This window comes from Cricetulus griseus, chromosome 2 (assembly GCF_003668045.3).
Source record: "Cricetulus griseus strain 17A/GY chromosome 2, alternate assembly CriGri-PICRH-1.0, whole genome shotgun sequence".
Lineage (NCBI taxonomy): Eukaryota > Metazoa > Chordata > Mammalia > Rodentia > Cricetidae > Cricetulus > Cricetulus griseus.
Window position 1 is genome coordinate 420,672,674 of NC_048595.1, and position 23,919 is coordinate 420,696,592.

Genomic DNA, 23,919 nt, shown 5'->3' on the forward strand with positions numbered 1-23,919 from the left:
TGGAACTCACTATGTAGACCAGTCTGGCCTCAAACTCAGAGATCCATTTGCTCTGCCTCCCAAGTGCTGGGAGTAAAGTCTTGTACTACTACACCAAGTTTGAAAACATTTTTTAAATAAAAAAAAATAACAATTTCATATGTGGACCTTTTTAATTAAAAAAAAACTATTTTAACTGTCTCATGTGATAATTAAAGATAAATGTGTATTGAGAGCCTCATTGTTCAATATGGTAGTTATGAGCCACATGCAGCCATTAAATTAAAATCTCAAATAAGTGAAAATGAAATACACTTAAAATTCAATTACCTATCTCACTATGCACTTTTCACGTTGTCAGTGGCACTGGTGGCCCCCATGGAGGAAAGTGCAGACGCAGCTTTCCATTCTCCAAGATATGTCCTCGGTGGTGTTTCCAATTCTTGGTTTTAGGTAAACTTGGCTTAAAGGTCATGGTTCATTTTTCTTAAACATGTGATTGCAGCATCCCAACAAAAGCACAGGTTAGTGACTAGAATACAAGTGACTTTTGATAAATCAAAGGAGTCTGTTGACCTGAAGTTGCCAACATCCCCTCCCAAGAGGTATATACCTAGGCAGGAACTTCTGAGAGAATTTATAATCCTCTTTGTTATGGTTATCTTTTCAGGGAAGTGGGGGTAACTGCATAGCACTCACACTTCCTCCTTCCAGGGTCTGCTGTGGAAAGTATATGTGGTATATCAAGGTGATAAAGCTTATTCTGTAAACTTTTCAATTCAATTTTTGTGCTTCTTTGATGTATAGTAACGGGCTAAGCAGAAATGTGGACCTGTGCATAGAAAGTGGAACAGGTCGTAGTGGGAGAGGCACAGTAATTGATAGAATTCTGAGCTCTTGAGCAATGAGCCCTTCATCCTGGGGACCTGGGGAGGTTTTCGTTGTTGTTTGTTTGTTTGTGACAGCTAAAAAGACCATACTGGATTTTATTTTGGAAGTCATCAGAGTGAAACAGGCTGACTGTTGCTACAAAGGAAATAGATGAAGCCATAAATCATGATTAAGATCAATTTGAAGGACCCAATTTTACCTTAAATTGTCTACCTAGTCTGTTAAGATGCCCCAGCTCCTATCTGAATTTCCTTGTTCTCTATTAACTTTTTAAATACTATCTCTTTATTATTCAATCGGTTACTGCTTTGTAGATTTCGATGACTTTAATTTTTTCTTTTTGCATTTATTATTTATTCATCTGATTATTTTTATTGGTATGTATATGTGGGGAGTGGGGCATGGCACACATGTGGTAATCAGAGGACAAGTGTGGAAATCTGTTCTTTTCATCCACCATGTGCATCCCAGGGACAAAATGAAGGTCTTCAAACTTGGGGACACATGCCTTTACCCACAAAGCCATCTCATCAGGCCCTGCAGTGATACTTTTAAAAATAAATTTATAATATATCAATATTTTTATAATTTACCATAAGAATTGAATTCTTAAAACTATTTCAGAAAGTAAAAAAGTAAGACACAACACAGCTTGAATATTCAGACTGACCAAGTTTATTGATGTAGTGTTTTAAGAATGTTGTGGACCCAAGTAAATGATACAGGTGGTGCTTGAACTTCAGATTATCAATATTTTATTTGTCTCCCCTAGAACAGTAGATGCCTGATTTGTGTGTTATGAAAAACTCAAGGCTTATAAAAATGCAGGGAATCCTTCAGTCTAGAGTGGTCCTGATTGCTTTGATCTTCTTGGTAGTGGTAAGCAGATAGTTAGCCATGGACAGTTAGCCATGGGTGTTCTTGAGCTGACATTCTGGCCAGTCTTCCCAAACACTGTTCTGTAGGGGAAACAGAAGCAAGTTAGGCATTGACAGCATGCCTTTGGAAAGAACAGTTTGGAGGAAATGGTGAGCCAACACTCTCAAGCCAAGCCATATCTTTGCTTTAAGAACCTGGTTGTCGAGACTTGAATCTCAGCTATTACAATGTTGGTTGTGACAGGAGTATTGGTTAAAAGCTAATGTTATTCAAAGAACTTAGGACAGTGTTTTCAGTAGTGTTACATGCCAACTAAATTGGTTAGCTCTGGTTAGTTAAATTTCTGCTGTTTCATTGTAGTAGAGTTTAAAAGGCAGGGTTTATAGAACAGAGGCAAAAGGGTTTTGCTTGTACACTCATCCGTATGTGTTATATCTGTTGTCTGAAGAGGACATCATATTCTGGTTAGTGTAAATAACTTGCAATTAGGACGCAATGCTAATTACACCTAAAGCATATGCAGTGAAGCTGTTATTTCTTTAAACAGAACATCACCCGAGCCTTACATGTTAAAGAGAGGGTAGGTATATACCTTGAAAACTCCATCTAGACAGACATGATGTGCTTGACAAAAGCTGTTGGACAATATATACAGTTAAGAGTTAGAAAAGTCAAACTGAATTAAAAAGAACTTGAGACTTGACTTTATTCTCCAGATGACTATGTGTCTCCATGATATTATTAGATGTTATTCTACATAATATATTTTTAACAACAATCTGTAGGGGACAGTAAGCCACGCCTGTTAGAGGCTGGCTACAGGTGTACCTGACCAAGCCTGTCAGGGCGTGGTCAAGGTGAGGTCAGGATGACTCGGGATGGGCTTTTAAAGCTATTGACTGATTTTCATGTAAACAAGACCACCAGAAAGAGGACTGAATTTGAGTAGCAGCCTGCTGTACATTCTTTCACCATCAATAAGTAGCTATGTCTCTTTGACCTCTGGTTTCTCGATTGTCATGATTTTTGTACTAGTAAAGTACTTCAAAATCTGTTCAATTCTGGTATTACATTACACTTAATTCTAATTTAAACTCTGTCCATCCTTCAGGGGCATTGTGGAAAAGTTAAGAGAAAACATAAAACACAGGTTAAACTGTAAGACTGCAGGGGATTTCCAAAAAGCACTGGAATTAATCCGGCCTATCTGTTTGGTTCCTCATTCAAGTATCTCAGGATTAGGCTATTTATTTATAATGCATAAAATGCATCAATAAAGAACGGGAAAATAAGTTTAAGTTGAAAGGGAATTTATCTCTGGGTGGTAGGGGGACACATCTTTAATCCTTGAACCCGGGAGGCAAAAGCAGGAGTATCTCTGGAGTTTGAGGCCAGTTTGGTCTACAGAGCAAGTTCCAGGACAGCAAGACTGGAACACAGAGACTTCCTGTCTAGAAACCCCCACCCATCCCCCCAAAAGAAAAGAAATCTCTCTTCAATCAGGTACGAGTGAAGGCGCAGGCTGGCTGTACCTTCATAGTTGATGCAGCCATTGGAGTCTTCCTGGCCCGCCAGCAACGCTTCCACCTCTTCCTCCTTCATCTTCTCACCTGGTGAAACCAAACGCTCTTGGCATTAGAAATGAGATCACAGAATATTTTCAGATTCCCACCATGAGTGATCCGTCCTGGGCTTTGGAAATTATGATTGAACCCTTGGAAGATGAATGCTTGTCCCTTCTTATTTCCCTGGCATTTAGGAGGCTTCCGTTAAGTTGGTTTTCGATGAATGGATGAAATGATCATTATCCCTCATGCCCCATCTATAAACTGTGGGAAGCAAAATGTTTTACTTACTCATTTCCAATACTTTGTGTTATTACTTCAACCCCCAAACAGACTCACTGTCACTGAGGCCAATGGGAGAAGTCACAGACTTTTACTATTCTTTTTCATTTTTCCTGTAGTCTTGCCCCTGACCATTTTGGTTATGACATGACTTGCCTGCCATGATCTTCACTGTGTACACTCTCTCCTATTAAGCCTACTGAAATGTTTTCCCTTACCCAGAGTGGCAAGGACGTGGCGGAGTTCAGCACCCATAACAGTGCCATTGCCCTCCTTGTCAAAGACACGCAGCCCCTCAACAAAATCTTCATAGCCTCCCTGGTCCTTGTTGTTGGAGATGGCTTGCATCATGGGCAGAAATTGTTCAAACTCGATTTTCTTAGCATTCATCTCTGGAAGAAAATTGCAGTTTGTGGCATTAGTGGTCACTATAAGATACCACTTCTGAGTTACAAACCAAATATGAATGTTCATAAAAATCTTCACAAAACTTAAATTCCAGTTGATAAATGACTAAAGTGACAAAAAGTATGGTAACAGAGAATAGCATGAGTTCTGCAGTTCCAGGGTTAAGCTTTATTAACCCCAGTTCAACACAACTATGCAACAGTGAGCAATGTTCCTAACCATTTTATTTGTATTCATTGCTCCTTTTCAAAGATAGGATCGTACTCATTCCTGTGTGGCCTCCAACTTGCCATGGAACTGTGGATGACATCGGACTCCCGAGCCTCCAGTCTCCACTTTGAAAGTGCTGAGATTACAGGTGTGTACCCCTAAGTGTGGCTCGACTTTTCTCTAGTTTACATGTATGCGTGTGGGCTGAATATATGTATGTGCGCCTCACATTTGCTGGTGCCCACAGAAGGCGAATGGGGTGTTAGATATCTCAGAACTAAGGTTACTGGCTGTGCCACCTGATGTGGGTTCTGGGGACCGAACCCAGTTTCTCTGAGAGAGCAGTAAATGCTTTTAACTGCTGAGTCCTCTCTACAGCCCCTTGGCTCAACTTTTCTAATCTCTTTGTGCGCCATCTTCTCAGTTTTTGAAATAGAAGTACCGTACAGTACTGTGAGATTTAATGAACCCAATGCATGAAAAGCACGTTAAAATGCTTGCAACAAATTGATTATTTAATCCATTTCCCTAGTACTATGATTTACTCTATTTCACAAGTACCAGGGAAAAAATATAAAAATTTCCACAATAATATAAACACAGTAAAATATCACTGAATTTTAACTACATATGCCCCTGATGCCTCAGCTTCTGTAGAGTCTTCAATTGTTTTGAATTTGAAGGAATTTTAAAAAGAGTCTCACAAGGAAAGAGTATATGTCAAATATTGTGTGACATCATAACTCCTTTCTACTTCCAGGCCAGAGATGCTAGGATCTTCTTCAGAATCTCTGATAAGATAAACTTATTCACAAAAAGTGTAAAATAAACTCCCTGTGTATGTGTGTGTATAGATGATATTATATACTCCCCAAGTAAAATTTCCCCTCTTCTTTCACAGAACAAAATCTAACACACTGGGTAATGTTAGAAAGATCACATTTGGATGTTGAGAACATCAGCACATACCTAATAATTCCATTAAAGAGTGATGCTTTAAGTGAAACATTGTCTTGGGAAAATAAGGCTTTCTCACACTCCTACCCACTCTACCAGCTTACTGCATGTTTTCATCAGCCATGTCTTCAGAGAAAACAGGTTGACAGATGTAAAGGTAAGTTTTCTTGAAATCTGTGTTCTCTCTCTCTCTCTCTCTCTCTCTCTCTCTCTCTCTCTCTCTCTCTCTCTCTCTCTCTCTCCCTGTTAAGTACAAGCCACCAGCACACTCTTAGTCATCAGGAGAAGTAGAGGATCACTTGCCACCCCCCCCCATTTTTCCCCCTTAAGGCAAAGACAAACAACCCAAATTTCTACGTGAGAAATCTTCTGTTTTGTTCTTGTCTTTTCTGTTTAGAGTCACATTTTCCAATTGGTTGTTATACTTTACCATGAGCCACTGGATTAAAAGCAATTTTCTTGTTCCAGACTGACTGGATTTCCATATGAAGTGAGTGACTTCTGTAATTTTCCTTGGACTTAGCCCTGGACTTAGCTACGATGCTGAGCACAACAGTCGCATCATTCCACGCCATTTCTCTCCTCTAGTGCAATGTTTTATCACACTTACAGGTCCTCAATGAACGTTAGCTCTTTTTTTTTAATTAAAAAATGCTGAGGCTTTTCCTAGCGATGAGAGGCATGGCAGCCACCATCAGGAGCAAACAGAGTCTACTGTGTGGGAGCCTCTCTCCAATTTCCACTGATCTTTGAGGAACCTACCTTCATTGCTAGGGTTCCCAAGAACCTTCTTGACCTCTGCATTGGTGGGATTTGTGCCCAGAGCCCGGAGGACGTCGCCCACTTGACTTAAGGTGATCTTGCATTCCCCTGTTCTGTCAAACAGGAGAAATGCCTCCTTGAATTCTGCAAGAAGCACAAGACATTCAGGTCCTGGTGGGTACTGGCCTTTTATTTCTTGAAACATTCTAATTAACCCCAGGTCCTTCAAGGATTCAGTTCAAACTCTTCTCTGTTTTGTAATTTCTTCCAGCCACTCAAGTTATCGCCATCTATCAAGCCAGCACTGGGAAACCCTTTTGGTATTTCTATGGGGAATTGTCTTAAAGCAGCATTTCTGGTTTTAAGCCACATTATTACTAATGTGGAATTAATTTTTAATTATGGAAATTGGAGCTCCCAGTGATACTGATTCGTATTTCTTTCATCTGTGTGGGAAGCAAGAGTCACATAAAATATTCTGATGCCTTGAGAAAGCTTGAGAGCCTCCAAATACTCCTTCAATTAATTGGCAATGTTAGTAAAATTTTAAGAAAGCAAATTTCTTCAGCTTTGATACATGGGGGAGGGCATAGGTCCTGCCCCAAATGATGTGACACACTTTGATGATACCCCATGGATGGCCTCATCCTCCCTGAGGAGTAGATGGGGGGTGTGATGGGGGTTGGTGGGGGGACTGGGAGGATGGGAGGGAGAGGGAACTGGGGTTGGTATGTAAAATAAGATTGTTTTTAATTTAAATAAAAATTAATTTAAAAAGATTTTTAAAAAAGCAAATTTCCAGACGGATCTATTGTATGTGAGTTTAACCCAGACTTCTTAAGTTTGTAAAAAAACTCTTCTTTGGAGACACACATGGTCCCCTGGAGAAGGGGAGAGGCTCAAGATCTGCTGAGCAAATTCGGAGCATGGGAAGAGGGGGGAAGGAGTTGGAGAATGAGAAGGAGAGAGGAAGAGGGATGCCGAGGACATGAAGGAGCAGAAAATATGAGTCAGGGGAAGAATACACGATAACAAGAATGGAGATATAATAGAGGGAGATACTTTTGGTTTACAGAAAAATCAGGCACTAGGGAAATGTCTGGAGATCTACAAAGATGACACCAGCTAACTATCTCAGCAACGGAGAAGAGGCTACCTTAAATGCCCTCCCCTGATTATGAGATTGATGATAGACTTATATGCCCTCATCCAGCAGCTGGTGGAAGTAGAAGCAGACACCCATAACTAATCACTGATTTGAACTGGAACCTAGATGCAGATAGCTGGAATACCAGCATGGGACTGATCCAGACCCAAGGAACATGGGTTTCTGTGAGGAAACCTCGGAAATCTACCGGACCCCCTGTAGAAGCCCAGTATTTATGCCTAGCATAGGTGTGGACTTTGGGAGCCCAGTCCATATAGAGGAATACTCCCTGAACCAAGAAACACGGGGGGGGGGTGGGCCTAGGCCCTACCCCAAAGGAAACGAAAGACTCTGATGACACCCTACGGAAGGCCTCACCATCCAGGGGGAGCAGAGAAGATATGTGACAGATAAGGTTTTAGTGGGGGGAGGTAGGGTAGGGGAGGACGGGAGGGAGAAGGGAAATGGGATTGTCATGTAAAACAATCCTGTTCCTAATTCAAATAAAAAAAGTTGGGAAAAAAAAAGTCTTCTTTGGGGGCACAAATTTTATAGGCCATCTTCTTAACTAGTTTCCCCTAGAAATAGCTTCTTCTTCTTCTTCTTCTTCTTCTTCTTCTTCTTCTTCTTCTTCTTCTTCTTCTTCTTCTTCTTCTTCTCCTTATTATTATTATTATTATTATTATTATTATTATTTAGGAAGTTAGCCATGTGTGGCAGCCTTGTAAGTTTTACAATGCCATTTAACCACCTCAATATCTACTCAACAAGGAGGCTCCTACTGATTGATTCAGAAGGGAAATAACTTTTGGATCAATTGTTATTATATCTTCACATAATTCTGATTTAGTCCCTAAATAATCCATATGATCAAACATGTTTATAATGTGAGAACATATTTTAAGATTAACATTTAATGGAAATAATTACAGATTCCCATGTAGCTGTAAGAAAATAATGTAGAAAAATGCATTTTCTCCTTCATCTAGTTTTCTTCAATATAACCCTCAACAGAGTGCTAGCATGTAATTGACTCTGGGTTATTTGCATGGATAGACTGAACTGTTTTTATTCATGTCCACATCTCTGTGTGTATAAAGAGTGTATCTTAAGGTACTGTCTTTTTTTTTTTTTTAATCACAATCACTCTGCCAGGTACTTTCTGTCCTGTAATTCTGTTTTGATTGGACTGCTTCACCTTCACAATGTTAGCTATAATAATTTAGAAATATATAATGAAAAGATCGGAAAGAGGGCTAAAAGGAACCAGTAAAGGCATTTTAAAGGAAATACCTAAACTTAACTAAGTGACACATTCTGGAAAACCTGGAAGTACTGATGGTGATTTACTGAAGTTAACCCCAATGACACTAGAACAACTGGCGAATAAACTCTCGGAAGTGGAAACAGTCTTTTTTTTTAGGCTACCAGTGGTCTCCAACAAAATATGCTGTCTGGAAAGATTAGTCTGTCAATATCCTGGTGTCCTATCTTATGATATCCCAGACCCTTTTAATATAAGATTACACTGAGTGCTATACACACATTTAGCAATAGGTCATGTTACCATTCCTACTTAAATCCTATGCAATCTCACCATAATCTGCCCCAATCTGGGGGGAAAAAACCGCTCGTGCCTTGTGGTTTCATGAGTCACATACTATTTTTTATCTTTCTAAAGGTCACGTGGAACTGGACTCCTCTCACTACTGGCTTCAGGCATAGTGCTCTGAGGACTTGGAGTCACCCGGCACAGATGCTGGTGTAGAAATGGGACTTTTATGGCTGTAATGGAATAGCTCTGACATTATCTTTTGGTAATTTAAAGGCAAAGGGCAGAGAGCTAATTCTTTTAATCCTGGATTTTTAGCCCAAGGTTTAGTTCTTCTCTTCAAGGTTCCAGAACAGACCAGTGACTTCCTTCCTTGACTGGTTATATTAACGTTTTCCTATAATCTCACCATGCCCCTTTGATTATGTATTGTTTGTTGTCTTTGCTGAACCTCAAGAACAGAGTGGAGTTGTCTTCATAGACAGCAGTACAAGCAAAGTCTAGCAGTTTTTCCTATTTGACCTTTAAGAATGCATCATCTGACACTTTGCCCAGAAACACAACATTTCCAAAATATCTGGTGATGAAATTATTCTCCACCTGCCTTACAGTGGTGGTTTTGAGCACTTAAATGTGGCTGGTGAACTTTAAGCTACAGACTTTAACATTTATAATTTAAAATTAATTAATGTCTATCTCGAAAAACCAAAAAAATTAATTAATGCTTAAATAGTCCTATGTAGGTGGTGATCATGCTAACAGACAGCATGAATTCTAAACCTTCAAAATGCTGTAGTTTTCTATGCTTTCTCCCCTTTCCTTCAAGCCAAATAGAATAGTATGAACAACATTCTTCATTCATCAAGCAATGACTCACATTCACATGGTCTTGATTTATTCTGAAAGCACAGAATTCCTATTTAGTTTAAATAGTTTACATTTGTTTTTGTCTGACACAATGAAAAAAAAAAAACCTGAGACAATGTACCAAAGTTTACTTCATTATGGGGCTAAAACCTGTTTTCAATATTGGGTAATGGGTCTCACACTCAACACTAGATACATTTGTCTTAGCAAGGGTTTTTGAATCTTGCATCATTTGGTCCAGCAATAGTTTGGCAGCCATGGTGATACTGTAGGTCAGGAATTGCAGAGGACTGGGAGGCAGGGGTTAATGATGTAGCTACATTACCAGTTAAAAGTATATTTAAACAAATTAGAATAATCATTTCCTTAAAGACTAATCCTTCAAAGTATAACTTTAAATTATCTTGAGTTAAAAGTCATCCAATCATCTAAACTGTCTATATGGGACTATCAACTATGATATTGATACCAGTGAGCTTTAACTACAGTAAATAACCTTTTGTTTGAAACTGATACCCAGATAACATTATAACAAACATGATCCTGAAAGAGATTGAACCTTAAGTAGGAGCCTTAAGTAGAGAAATGTTGCTAATCACCCATAATTATTTGTATCTTATATATTGTTATATACTACGCATTATTATGGCCATCATCTAACATATACCATCACATATCTAAACTGTTTCTGCCTCTCCTTTCTACAAAAGCATTTACCTTCTAGTTCACCCACATATTATGATGATTTCACCCCATAAAAATTCCTCCCTATACTTCCTAATCCAAAATAGAGTTTGTTTGGGAGATTGGGCCCTATTGAATCCAAAACACAGAGGGAAAATGATAAGGTTTTAGGAAATCTATCTGGGGTCTCTTCAATCTTGAAAAAAGTTTGAGACTTATTGATAGCATGTGTTCATGAAAAGTCTGTCTAGTCCGTTTGAATTCATACAAGATTGTGATGCTGTTACTATTCCTGGTCATTGGGGAAGAAAGACCTATCATTTCTCCAGTTGTCTGACCCATAGCCCCTAAGTGCTGGACTAGGATCCTTCTCTATCTGTGAATTCCCTTCTAGTCCACAATTCCATATTTCCACAGAAACTGGGCAGGTTTGACCATCAGAGCAGCTTTCATAACCAATTTCATTTTCCATACTGAACATTTGGGACCTATCAAATTTCTCTCTAGAGTTTTAATTAGTGAATTAGTTTTCTAAAACCTATATCCTTTTGTGAGTGTACCATATATGATCTTTCCTATTGTATCAAGTTCATCTTATTAAGAAATCGGTGGCTATACGGACTTATATTCTATTTTTTATTTCCTTAGATATTTGATCACTAACTATGAGCAAGGGCTTCATTTATACATGTTTCTATTTAGAGTGGTTGAAAGCAATTTATATTTAGAGGAGAAGCACCAGTGTGGCTAATTAGGCAGTACTTAGCTCATCCCAAGGGAGTTGGTTTTCTCACTTGCTATCTCTGAGTCTGCACATACGGATGGCTACAGCTCTTAAACTTACCTTCCTGTTGCTCCTTAGAGAACTCGATCTGTTAGAAAGAAATTAATCATAAAATATATTTTAACCAGAAAAGAGCGTCCAGATTTACAAGTACGTCCAGCTCACTCCCTGAGTGCTCTTCAAAATGAGCTGCAGAAGTCAGCCCAGTTTTCTGAGCTCAGGCATGGCGCGGACACCAACAGTCTGGCCACAAAGGAGCATGCTATAGAGTTAAATGACATTTTAGGGACAAGTAGAGAAGCTCAAATCACTTACCGGCAATCTGGTCAGCACTGAAGGACTGCAGTGGCAAGAGAGAGAGAAAGAAAGAACTTTCAAATGCATTGACAGAAAGATTGCTCTCTGCTCTGAGACTGTTAGGAAACCATGGGGGTGTCTCAGCACAGGAAGCGTGCAGGAGGGCAATTTTGAACCTACGAGTATAAAATCTATTGCAAGAGATAATCAGGAAATCTTTTCTCAATATCTTAATGATGCAAAGATATTAGAAATGTTAAGTTGAGCACTTCCTAGAATGCCATAGTGACCTATATTTAGCATATATCTGATAAGATATGCATTTAAAACTGCAAATAAAATGGTATAAAAAAAACACCCTAAGCCTTTCTGTTTAATTAACATACTTTGGTACTAGTATAAGAAACTAAAAAATCAGATGCAGTTTGCTTAATCTTAGCTATCAGTTATCATTGAATTCTATTTTCAAGCATACTATTTCACATTAGTTGCACTTTTTTTTCCTTCTAAATTTAGATGCCTCTTACGTGAAATAGCAAAAGCTGGTGAAGCACAAAGTTCTGCTCAGGGGAGGAAGAGGCATTTTTTTTCCCCATCTGGTGCAATAGTTGAAGTAATTTCTTCTATCTTCATCATAGATCATTGAAACCAGTATCTGTTTCCAAAATCCTTGTACTAACTAAGTTCTCCCCTCCCTTCTATTCCTTGTCTGCCTGTCTTCTCAGTAAGCTCCTGTTGTCCAGCTGTATCCATCTATAAAAGACATATCTTTCTCTTGGAGGACCCACCATGATGGAGTTCTGGGCTGCAACACAGCAGTGGGGCTGACGAGCAAGCTGAAGGCAGCTCCGGTCCCTGAGTGGAGCCTTCCTTCTCGGTGACTTCCTTTTATTTCTGGTCAAACTGACCTCATATCTAGCATCAGATTTCACAGGGCAGTTGCCACTCCTCCTGGAGGAGTTCTTTAACTTTCTTAGGGCAAAGAGAAAGAGGGACATGTACCCTAGGGCTATTTTTAGGAACCCAGGATCTAGAAGTGAACAGCCCTAGCGAGACTGAAGCCTGTCAGTACTTTTATGGTCTTTACTTAGATGTTCTCTGCAACCTCTTCCTTGAAGATGTTTCTTTGCTCATGGAAGACTTGAGATTCCTCTAGGGGTTGGGCTTCTGTGTTGGATAATTATGGACCTTGCAAATGCCTAGTCAGCAAGTCTGGAACTTCTTGGGTGAAATTGGGTTGAGGTTTCAAATAGTAACTGGTATAGGAAGAACACTTTCCCAAACTCCATTCCTTACAGTAAAGTTGTGAGGACTTGAAAAGGCTCTGTATATTTCTTAGGTTTCCTTAGGATACACCCATATGACAATCTTTTCAGAGTCCCAAATCTCCATTAAAGATTATGCCTTTGAAAGCAATATTCTCAAGGAAATAATCTAAGCATGAAGTGGTTTGGGGTTCCACTTCCTACTGCTTCTCTTCATCTCCTGTCATTATGTTTGGGTATGTCCCTCCTTCCCTGTTTTCTTTATTATGGAGAATTTTTATTTTCTGAAGTTCTTAGCAAGCAAGAAAACTGACACATCAATTTTGTTTTATTTTTGTTTTTTGTTGCTAAGTTCTTACTAAAACCAAGCTGCCCTGTCCAACACTTTGGGGCCCAGTCTGCAGACCGAGAATGAAATAACCTAAAGTAAGGCTCCTGGAGTGCAAAATAGTACTTTGACATTTTCTAGGTGTTTAAAGGAATTGGCCAGCAATAGGCTTTTATAGTAGCTTATCTGGAAATAGGGAAAGCTGAAATTGCTTTGTGGGAACAATCAGTTTAGAGTGTTCGCTGGAATTCAGACACAATGGTTTTCATTCTCTACACATTTCAAGTAGCTCAAAGGAATAAAGTAGGTGTGAGATAAATTGAGACATCTACAACTGTCCTTAAGGAAAGTCTCCATAAAAATCATGACATATGTTGCTGAGAAGATGGGTACTTTGGACTTACCCTCTTACTATTCCCGAAGAAATAAATAGCTAAATGAATGCCTCTTCTTCAAAATACATAATTATATGAATATATGAAAATACCACAATGATACTATTTGTTCTGTATAATTATTAGATCCTAATCAAAATATTAGATGCTAATCAAAATATTTATTAGATGCCAATCAAAATATTAAAAATATGTATCACTTTTGGCCCAAAGTTTACAAGTTGTGAAAAAAATCTTATAGGATCTTGAGTCTCCAGTTGAAGATGGATAATTTTTAAGTTAGTAGTACCTGGATAAACAAACACACCTTCATAAACAAACTGATATTTTACAAGGTTTTCGGGAATGATAGTTAACAGAAAAATTAAACATGCTTTGAACCATTAAAATTAAAATTGAGAGTACTAAAATTGGAAATTTATAGTCTTTAATAATTGTGTAATTTAGAATCTCATGAGTTTTTGTGTCTAAGTTAAAGTTCTTATAGGACCTACTTTTTATTCTCTTTTTTGGTTTTGTAATTGTATTTTTGTATTTCTCCCATTAAATTTGAGGTAGTTGTATTTATTCATTTGTACCATTAAATTTGAATTTTCTAGTTATTATTATTGAGAACTAGTATTATACTTTTAGCGATGCTGGTAACTATTACATTAAAGTAACCATAATGATGATTTTTATCTTTCACTTTTTTTTAGGTAGAAAAGTGTGGCCTTGCATATGAAACATGATCAATTTGTATAAAGACTTGTGGGTAAGAGGAAAGTCAGCACAACATTTGAATTTATATTGTGAACCAGCAATTCTTAACCACCTAGATATCATATAAAGGTTTGTGTTACTATTAAAATAAAAGCTTTAGAATAATAAGAAACTATTGAATTATTCCATCTTAGTTTTTCTTCATATCTTTATCATCTCCACAAAAAGTTTAGATTTTTTTAGCCCACTGAAACTCAAAATATAAGCTTAAACATATCAATTGATGCAAGAAAGAATAAATTATAACTATGAGAAATGCAACCCTTTTCCTGTCCACTGTTAGGACCACACACTCACTCTTGCCTCTCCTTGTTACAGTAGGAACACCATCAGCTATTTGAGCAAATGCATGTTCTGATCTCACCGACATTTGGTTTTGGTCTCAGTTTGAAAGCTCTTCATCTGGTGTGTTTCAAAGGTTGGGTTTAAATCTTTTCTGTCTGGTGTGCAACCCACTGTTCTATCGTCTTTTCATATTAAACATTCTTTCAGCCTTCATAATAACTCATCTTCTCCAAAGACTGTGTCCTTCCCTACAGTGCACCTGGCTCCTTTTCCCCACTGCAAGCTAGTCAGCCTTCTTGCTTAATCTGCTGGGAAGTCCAGGCCAATGCTGAAAGTCCACAGTTTGTTTCTGATGTAGACATGGATGGATGTGTTTTAACACAGCATCTCTCTCTAGAATAGGGACTTTGTCTTGTCCTTGGCGTCTTGTCTATCATAGCTCTATCAGGTACCTCTTCCATATTATATACTTAATAAATTTTTATTCAATTAAAGCCATTAGACTGTTAATACACTAAACCCCATAGTACGTTCAGGGTGGTATGGCTGTAGGCCCAAGTTCCTCTCTCAAACATAAGAGTTTCCTCTAGAGTATTATATCCCCAGAGAACAGAAACGTATCTGTTCTTTTAAAAAGTTTACAGGCCAGGGAAACTATGCATATTATCTGTATCTTCAGCACCCAGAACTGCCTAGCACATTGTAGGCATGCTCATTTAAAAATTCTTTAATATATTTCTAGCATTTTTCCTTTAGATTTTATATGAATGCTTATGGTCCAGAGTTCTAACTTGCCAATCTTCAATTTCTTTTTAAAGACATCGTTATTATCTTATCCCATGTCTTAACCTCACTTGGTTAGTAAAAGGCCACATTTCACATCATTATAACTCATCCATTCACATTTGGTGTTGAGTTTAGGTAAGTCTATAAGATACCTGGTACTAAGAAGATTTTTACCGCAGTGGTGACAGACTTTTTCACTTGAGAATTGTCTCTCAGACAGTAACCATGAAGTTTGGTTCACTGAAGAAAGATACATTTTCTGGCATTTAGAAGGAATTGCTTTATAGGAAGAAGTATTACAATGTGGTTAAACAAAATACAGAATTGGTACATGATACATTGTAGTATCTCAAAATAAGAACTGAAAAGACGATGTGGGAAATGTATGGTGTTGAACACTAAGGGAAATGTCCTAGGAAGGAGTGTGGACTACTATGATCAAAGATCTTCCTGTTTCAGGGGGTGAACAGATGCCAATGACTAGAGCTAAGAAAAGAAGCTGCTGTAACCAGAGCCAGTTTTCAGTCAAGAGAACATTGGTGGATATTCTCTGCCTTGTTGCCTGGCAGAGGGATCAGAGTGAGACATATATAAACCTTTAAGAAAAAATAATTAAACTAATTTCTCTTACACAGTTTTTAAAAATCTACCATAAAAGGCCATGGGGAATAATACCTGAAACCCTGAGAATGTTGTGGTTCATGATAAGTCATTTAAGGTCAAAGGAAAGAAATTTCTCTTCTTATAATTCTGAGCCCAACAAAATGTATTTAGGATGCTTACTAAAAATATTATAAAAACAAGGGAAGTTAGAGCAATGAGGACATAGTGCCAGCTCGGGATCTCTAATGTAAGAGCTATTAGATAGTTGGATTGAATTCATTGGTCTGAAATGAGTCTAACCCCTTAAGGCTATGTTCAGCAGGCTTGGACTGGTCATCTGAATTCTGTCACCTAAGCACAAACCCCCATGCAGTTATAAATAGCTCAGTTGAGATCTGTAGGAACCAGTAGAGACCTAAGTGAATTTTGATACAAGTTTCAAAATGTTATCCGAGTCTTCTCCTTTCCACTTATCTGTCCTGCTTTTTCCTAGTTCGTAGTTCTGAGAAATAAATTTAAAATTTCTTGTGAGCTGTACTTTTCCTTTGTACATTTACTTATTTGCATGCAATTTCTTAAAAATTAAAAGGATGCGTTCTTGTTCCTTCACTTTTTTGAATTTTATAATGTAAACATTTGAAAAACTATTGGACATGCTAAGAAATGATAATTATGTGTTTTCCAATAGTCTGGGATAGAAGTTCCTCTTTGGCACAGCTGTGATAAATAAATACCAATTATACTTCTAGAGTTCTTGATGTGATACACAGAGAACCAGAATGGGAATCTTACTCTAACTGCCTGTCATGAAAAAACCTGTGTCCTTTGATTTAAATAACATCTTTAGATTATTTTTCCTGAACATAGGATTTCACGGGTTGCTGATGGGTGTAATATGTTTTGAACTTTCCATCCTTTAGTTAGTAGGGCCTACCTCAACTTATGGAAAAGGACAGTATATCTGAAAACTCATCTGATAATTGTGTTGTAATCATTTCAATAAAGAAAAAATTATGACCAGGCGGTGGTGGTGCACACCTTTAATCACAGGGTTTGGGAGGCAGAGGCAGGTGGATCTCTGTGAGTTTGAGACCAGTGTGCTCTACAAAGCAAGTTCCAGAACAGGCTCCAAAGCTACACAGAAAAACCCTGTCTCAAAAGAAAAACCCTGCCCCCCCCAAAAAAAAAACAAGGAAGAAAAAATTATGAAAATGTAATTTCACAGCAGCACATTCAAGTTGACTGAATTTTTGTGAACAGGAGACAATATACTTTTGGGTGCCTGGTAGTTTAGAAACAGCTAACTCCCAAGGACAGAAAGAAAAACGTCTGATTTAGGAAAAGCTCCATGTGCCCCCGTCCCAACTTTAAGTCACTAGTATTAATTTCTGACTAGCATAATTGGAATTATCACCCACAGAATTCACAATTTAACTAGTACATTCTGAAGCCATTGAAACTTTAATATTGTAGGTTTTGCTGTCACAATTCCGGTTTGGGGTGAAAAACAAACTGGAAATGTTGGTGAAGGAGTGAAGTATATGCTATCCTATTCTCATACAGAAGCGTTTCAGTCTGAAGAGAAGAAAGTACAATCTCAGCAGACTAAATATAATCCTTTCCACAATTTCCATGACTCAGACGGGGCTTAATGCTGTGTCGTTATGGAATGTCTTCTAAAGACAACTTGCCAGGGACTTCATTTGTGGTACTGAAATGTCAAGGGCTAAATTTGGCACTGTCACTTTGTGGTCTCCTGGTCTTGTACAGATTTAATTATCTTTAAAAGATAAGCAGTTTCACTTTTTGTTGGTGAACACATCTCTTCCTTTGCAAGTTGTGTTTTACTTTGCAAAAACATTGCCCAGTTACATACATTTTAAAACATCACCACGGAGTTACAAAGTACCCTTCAAGGTTTTTCACTCCTCTTCACCCATTCTGTTCTCTCACAGTATAGACATGTAAAAGATGAAAGGCATTATTGTCCCCAACTCATAGGCTCAAATAATTCTTGCTTTTTCCCCTCCAAGGATATAGTTTCACTCATTATTTTTAAAATTGGAGATTGACTATATGTATTTGTCTCATGCTTTTTCCCCCAATAATATTGAGGTTAGTATTTAACCACATCATATCTGTGACATTGCCATTTCTTCTTATTACTCCAAAGAATGCTAATTAAATTAGTGTGTTTATTTACAAGCAAATAGAGGTCTCTTCTCTGGAGATTAATCTGATGATGGTAGATTTAAAGAATAAGTTTGGTGTGTCTGAAGGTCTATTTAGTAAGACAAAAACCACTAATACATGGAAGTATTTTTAAATCCATTTCTGTTTCTAATTTTTACAGGGAGTTGGGACAAAGTGATTAAGACTCCTTTGACGTGCCTAAAATTTCATCCTCCGTCTGTAAAGCAGAAGGGGTAACTCCCAACAACAGGTGTAAGGGAGGGTAAGGGAAGCAGAGAAAACGAGAACACTCAGAACTGCCAAGGTCAAAGTCTTGGAGAAGCCGCTCTGCAGCGGGCCTCTCACTCCCTCTCCTGGCTGCATAGGATTGTGCAGTGGAACACAGAACAGCGAGCTTTCCATCCCGCTCCTTTCCTCTTCTAAGAAGACAGCAGCTTTGTTTTTTAGAAACCAGAGGTAGCTGAATGCTTCACATGGTTTTCTGTGGATTTACCCTGCTGGTTAAGCCTTACCTTCACCACATAACTAGTTATTTGATGATGGGCCTCATGTGGGCTCAGTTTCCTCCTTGGGAAAGGAGGATGAAGACAGTCTCTGTAATGTTGAAATAGCTAAATGTGAAAACAACCCAGGATAAATTCACAACATATGTTGGGTGCTATTATTACAGTGAGGTTTATCATTTTCAATCTTTTATGGAGCCAAGTTCCAAACATTACCAGAAATTCTTTGAATGGGATTGGGTTTATTTTAGCCTTGTTTGAAATGAGAGAAAATACAGATGACCCCAAAGTTCTCACGTCTGAGGCAAATAAACATATATGTTGAACCTTGTGCATAATATACAATGTACCTTCACTGAACATTCAGCATAAACATAAATGTTTGGGAATAGTAGACATCCAACTTACTCATTAAATTGAACATTTAAGTCTTTCCAAGTCTGTGATCAGTTACTGTTTGGAGATTTTTTTTTTTTTTTTTTTTTTGGTAGACTGTCTGTCAATGCATTCTTTACCACTACCGATTTTATAAGATTGCCCGCAGTATCCAGTCAGCAGCAACCAGATGATGGCATGAACACAATGCAAATGAAAATGTAAGCAACAGTTTTCAAAATATAATGAAGGTCTCTACTCACAGCAATCCTGGCTTACCAGCCAACATGCACCATGCAAAAAAAAAAAAAAATCACTTTCATATTAAAGATCTCTTAAAATCCAGGCACGTGGTTATCTCATTACTCATTTACTTTCACCATTTTGCTTAATTCCAACTAATAGTCATTCCTTCATTTGTGCTTACCATCATCATGGTGGTTTTAATTCCTATAAATGTGACCCTGGGAGGCAGTGTTATCCTAGGTCTGGGATTTGTTACTGGAAATACCAGCTCTCTAAAAGCAAGCAGAGCTGAGAACTACCAAGAACAGTAATACTAATATTCAAATGCCAGTGGAACTTTACGAAAACGTCCATCACAGAAATGTTTATGGGCGTAGGACATTGGGTAGGTATTTGTTCAGAGACTCTCAAAGGCTTTCTGTCAGAAGACCTGAAGAAGCATTCTAAATAAACAGCTAACAAACCAGGACATCAAATTGGAAAAGCACATTAAAGTAAGCTAATAAAAAATATCCAAAATTATTCAGAGTTTATGGTGAGTCATGTATGTAGTTATTAAATGTGGTATGTTTTACAATGGACCATGGTCTTTGTTGGGAAAAGTATTGCGAAATGAATTTGATTATTGTTGTGTCCTACATATAATTAAACTTCAGCATTACCCACAGTTTAAAGGATAGTTAGATTTCTAATTTTACAGGATTTATGATATAAATCCTATAATCCAATTAAGTTTGGTTCTTTATGCAGTTTTCAGAAAGTTAATGAATATGTATATAGATATGTTCATTTTCTCTGCTTGAAAAAAGTTTATAACTTACATGAGAAAATATATCTAGAAACATCAAGTGATTAAAAGCATCATAATAGGAAATGCTATAATATACTTTCTAATTAGTCGTGCTACCTACTGGGATGAAATTAAATTTTATAAAGCTCCCAAGTTGCATCATATTCTCTGGCTTTACTAAAACACTTCCAAATATGTCCTGATTTCATATAGATAAGGGGAAATCACTGAAGGAACTGACATTCCTTTACACAAACAAGACTTTTGGATTCAGTTTCTTCCTTACTGTCCCCTTCCATTGGGAATGGTCCTTCTGAAGGAAACAAAATGTTAATTCCCCTTCATTGTTTAATTTGACTTCTGTTTTTTGATTTGTGCTCCTTCTCAAAGTCTATTTCATCTCTTGTTCTGCAATGAAAAACCAACAGGGGAGTATATTGCATTCGTACAATCAGAGTCTTTTCTTGGTTTTTCTTGCTAATACAACACTAATTTAATACAAGGACAGGAGTCTAAAGCAGTGTCACAATGCAGAGAAGTTTGCTGGCTAGGATAAATGATTGACTTAATTTCTGGATTAAAAAAATATATGTTAATGGAAATTTATTCATTTACTCTTTGGTACATGATTTCTCTGGGTAGAAAATTAAAGCCCATTTTCATTGGTGGGAAACTTCTGGTTTTTGCAGGTTTTTTGTTTTGTTTTGTTTTGTTTTGGTATGTTTTTTTGTCATCCTTGTCTCAGAAACAGGGATGATATTGTCTCATAAATCATAAAGAATATAAAAAAGAATGGCCTCAATATCAACTTACAATTCTAATGGCATTAAAGAGTCCAGCCCTGGGCTGGCACATGCCTTTAGTCCCAGCACTCGGAACTTAGAGGCAGGTGGATCTCTCTTTGTTCAAGGCCAGCCTGGTCTACAAAGCTACACAGAGAAACCCAATCTCGGAGGGTAGGGGAGGAGGCGGGGGTGGGGGGGTGGGTGGTGGGAGGAGTGCAGCCCTAGAGAATCAGGAGGACGGTGGTGGGTGTAGTCACACTTGCATGTTGCTGTCAATGTGCATCCATAATTGCTGAAGATGAAAAATATGCTTTCTTTTTAATGAACTAACTATATGCATTTTGTCCTCAAAATTAAAAAAAAAACATTTTCAGAAGATCCAACATGCATTTTTCCTAAATGGACATTCATTAATAGTGTTACATTCTATGACCAAGTTTTTTCAAATATAACTTCAGGTACAGATAAAGATTAAACATTTGTGGTAACACACTTCGCCTTTGGAACATGTCTCATTTCCTATTATCTGGAATGTTATAAAAATTATGACTATATTGATTTCATCACATAAATCCATTTGAGATCTGATTCAATATTATTCAATTTTAGGGAGTTTTTTAAAGCTCCATGATTATATTAAGATAGTCAATGGAATGTTTGTGTGCTGGTCAGCATCATCACTTTCTTCTACAACATTAAGCTTGAAATGTCAGATATACTACACACAGAATCCTTGGCTTGGGTGGAATCGTCACCTCATAAGCACTTTGACTCTGGGCTTTTCCATATAAGGCTGGGTTCCTTAGATGAAGATTTTCAACCTGCCAGGAGGACGGATCTGACCCCAGTTAATGAGGAGGAGGTGCATATTTGATGTGTAGCTGAGAGGTAACAGGGGCATTCACTTGTTATTTTCCAAAAACACATAATCTTTTCTGAAGCTGAAAACCTGGTTCACAGAAAAATATTCACACAAAAATCAAACTCATTCTCCTTAGTTCAAGATTAGTCTGTAAACGTCTCAACACACACGAACAGCTACAAAATAACAGGATATATAAACATATAATATATATTAGTTTCATTTAGAAGGAACTCACAAATTCTGAATTAAATGCTGTATATTTAAACGTGATGATAGTTACAGTCACTGAAGCACTTGAGTGCCTGATTTTCTGCACTGAAATCTCACCAAGTGCTGTATGAAATATTATTAAGCAGAGTTGAAGAGGGAATTAGCTTGAATTGCAAAAAAAAATTTTTTTTTCAGATGAAATGAAACAGCTGTCAAATAGATGCGTCCAAGACAACTGGGTTATCAGCTGTCTTCAACGTTCTGGAAATAAACAGAGGCCAAAACTTTTTTTATGATGCAGTTTTAGAGAGTCAGGGATCCAATTTCCATGGAGATTTGATTTTAAAAGCGCACTCTTTAAATATTTGTAATTGCAAAACCTTTAGATGGGAGTATTTCCCCCTAAACTGCACTTTGACACTTTAGGGGGAAATGGAAAACAGAATCAGCAAAGACTGAACAATGAGAAAAGAGCGAGCCTAAATCTCCCTTGTAACAATGTCATTGGAATCCTATGCTGCAGCCCACACTATTAAGTAAGCAGGGTTCCTGAACAGCCTCTAAAACACCAGTTCACGGAGTAATGCCACTCTTTTCGATGAAATATACACCTCTTCGTTCAAAGTCCTTGAGCTCCTTGGTGTTGAAAGATGTTTCAGTGACCAAAACGATTCACCTGTTTAGTTACCTTAATAGCAGACAGGTCGATTTTTTCTTCTTTAGGTTTGGCTGGGGCGGGGGCCGGGGCCGGGGCTGGGGCTGGGGCAGCAGCAGGCTTCTTCACGTCTTTCTTTGGTGCCATTTTGATTAAAAGGATGGGTTAACAAAAGAAAGATCTATCTCCTTCAGAAGAACCTGTCCAAGTGACACTTGGAAGAGCAGTGGCAGCTCTCTTGACCCGCAGCCCAGCGTCTGGAGTTTGGACCCAGAGTGTTGAATGGTATAAGGGCATGCATATATATTTCACTTAGTGCCTAACAGAATCGAGACTCACGCCGCTGGATTGGACGGTTCAGTCGTCCAGGGGGGTGGCATGCCGGCTCAGACTATAAATGGAATCTAAAGGGTCAGGGCTTCCTCAAGTTTTTTGAACGCCTCTTTTTTTTTTTTTTTTTTTTTTTTTTCCCCTCTCCACCTCCGAATATAAAGGAGACAAAGCCAGCCTTGGTTTGGTGACAGTAGATGGGCATACCCCTTTCTTGGTAGAATAACAGTTCTGTTGAAGCTGTAAATCTTTTTTTCCCCCCATCTTAAGAAACTTTACCAGATTCAATTTCAACTTGGAATTTTGGCAGAGGCCATCAGCAACTTTCACCCAGCTTCTTCACCGCTCCTGCCCCGCCCTGTTTGGCCATGGTTTGCAAGAAAATGTTGGTCAGCAAAGAGCTCACTGGTAGTGTTTAAAAATAAAAAGCAGACGCACAAGGAGAGCCAATCAAGTCTTAAAGTGCTTTCCTTCCTAAGAGTACAGTCTCTGTCTCCGTTTGCCTGTGTCTCTGCCCTAAAGAAAAATAACTTTAAAATTATTTCCTATCGCTTCAGTTTCCCTGTATAATTTAATGAAGAATGATAGCAAAATAGTATTCAGCCAAAGTATTCATTTAGCTACTTTGCTTTCTAAAGGACATAAAATAGAATTATAAGTCACCTGAATCTTGCATCCATGTCAGAGGGACAAATAGGTTTTTAGGAAAGAAACAAAGAAAAGGTCTTTAATTATCAATACTGTGCATGTTTTGTTGGCAACTTGTTATTTGCTACTTCTTGTTTTTGTTCTTGCCTTCCAGTTTGCAAAGCTAGATTCATATTAATATATGAAAACCAAAACTGGGCGTATTGGTTTATTTCCTTAACCCCAGTACTGGGGAGGCAGAGACAGGTGGATCTCTATAAGTTCAAGGCCAGTCTGGTCTACATAGTGAAAATATTCCTCTTTTTAATTTTGTGAGTTCTGAATACACAGTAACTATCTATGGTTGTCATGCTATGTTCCCACACATTAGGACTTCTGATACCACTGTATATATATATATATATATATATATATATATATATATATATATAACTCCAATATAGTCCATTCAAGAAGAGTTTTCCTTCTTGAAATCACAGATAAAGAGTGCCTCTTATGAAGATATCTGTCACCCTCTCTTCGCCATTGATGTCAGGCTTGACCATGTAGCCAAGGTATTACTTAACTATCCCAAGCCCATAATGCCGCTTAATTCAGAGGAAAACATGAATCAGACTGAAATTGAAAGGCA

The 23,919-nt window shown here is 37.9% G+C and overlaps 1 protein-coding gene across 2 annotated transcripts; it reads right to left on the reverse strand.

Moving 5' to 3' along the window:
• Positions 1-1,529: 1,529 nt before the first annotated feature.
• Positions 1,530-22,457, reverse strand: Myl1 (myosin light chain 1). 2 transcript variants are annotated; one of them, XM_027397134.2, is made up of 7 exons: positions 22,344-22,457; positions 11,028-11,055; positions 5,934-6,077; positions 3,815-3,988; positions 3,282-3,359; positions 2,342-2,384; positions 1,530-1,829 (listed from the first exon to the last, which is right to left on the reverse strand). In XM_027397134.2, the coding sequence occupies exons 1-6, from the start codon at positions 22,455-22,457 to the stop codon at positions 2,356-2,358; spliced, it is 567 nt and encodes a 188-aa protein (XP_027252935.1). In that variant the 3' UTR covers positions 1,530-1,829; positions 2,342-2,355. The 2 variants fall into 2 exon arrangements, with proteins under 2 accessions (XP_027252935.1, XP_027252934.2); XM_027397133.2 differs by lacking the exons at positions 11,028-11,055; positions 22,344-22,457 and adding exons at positions 11,283-11,307; positions 12,053-12,135.
• Between the last annotated feature and the right edge of the window lie 1,462 nt (positions 22,458-23,919).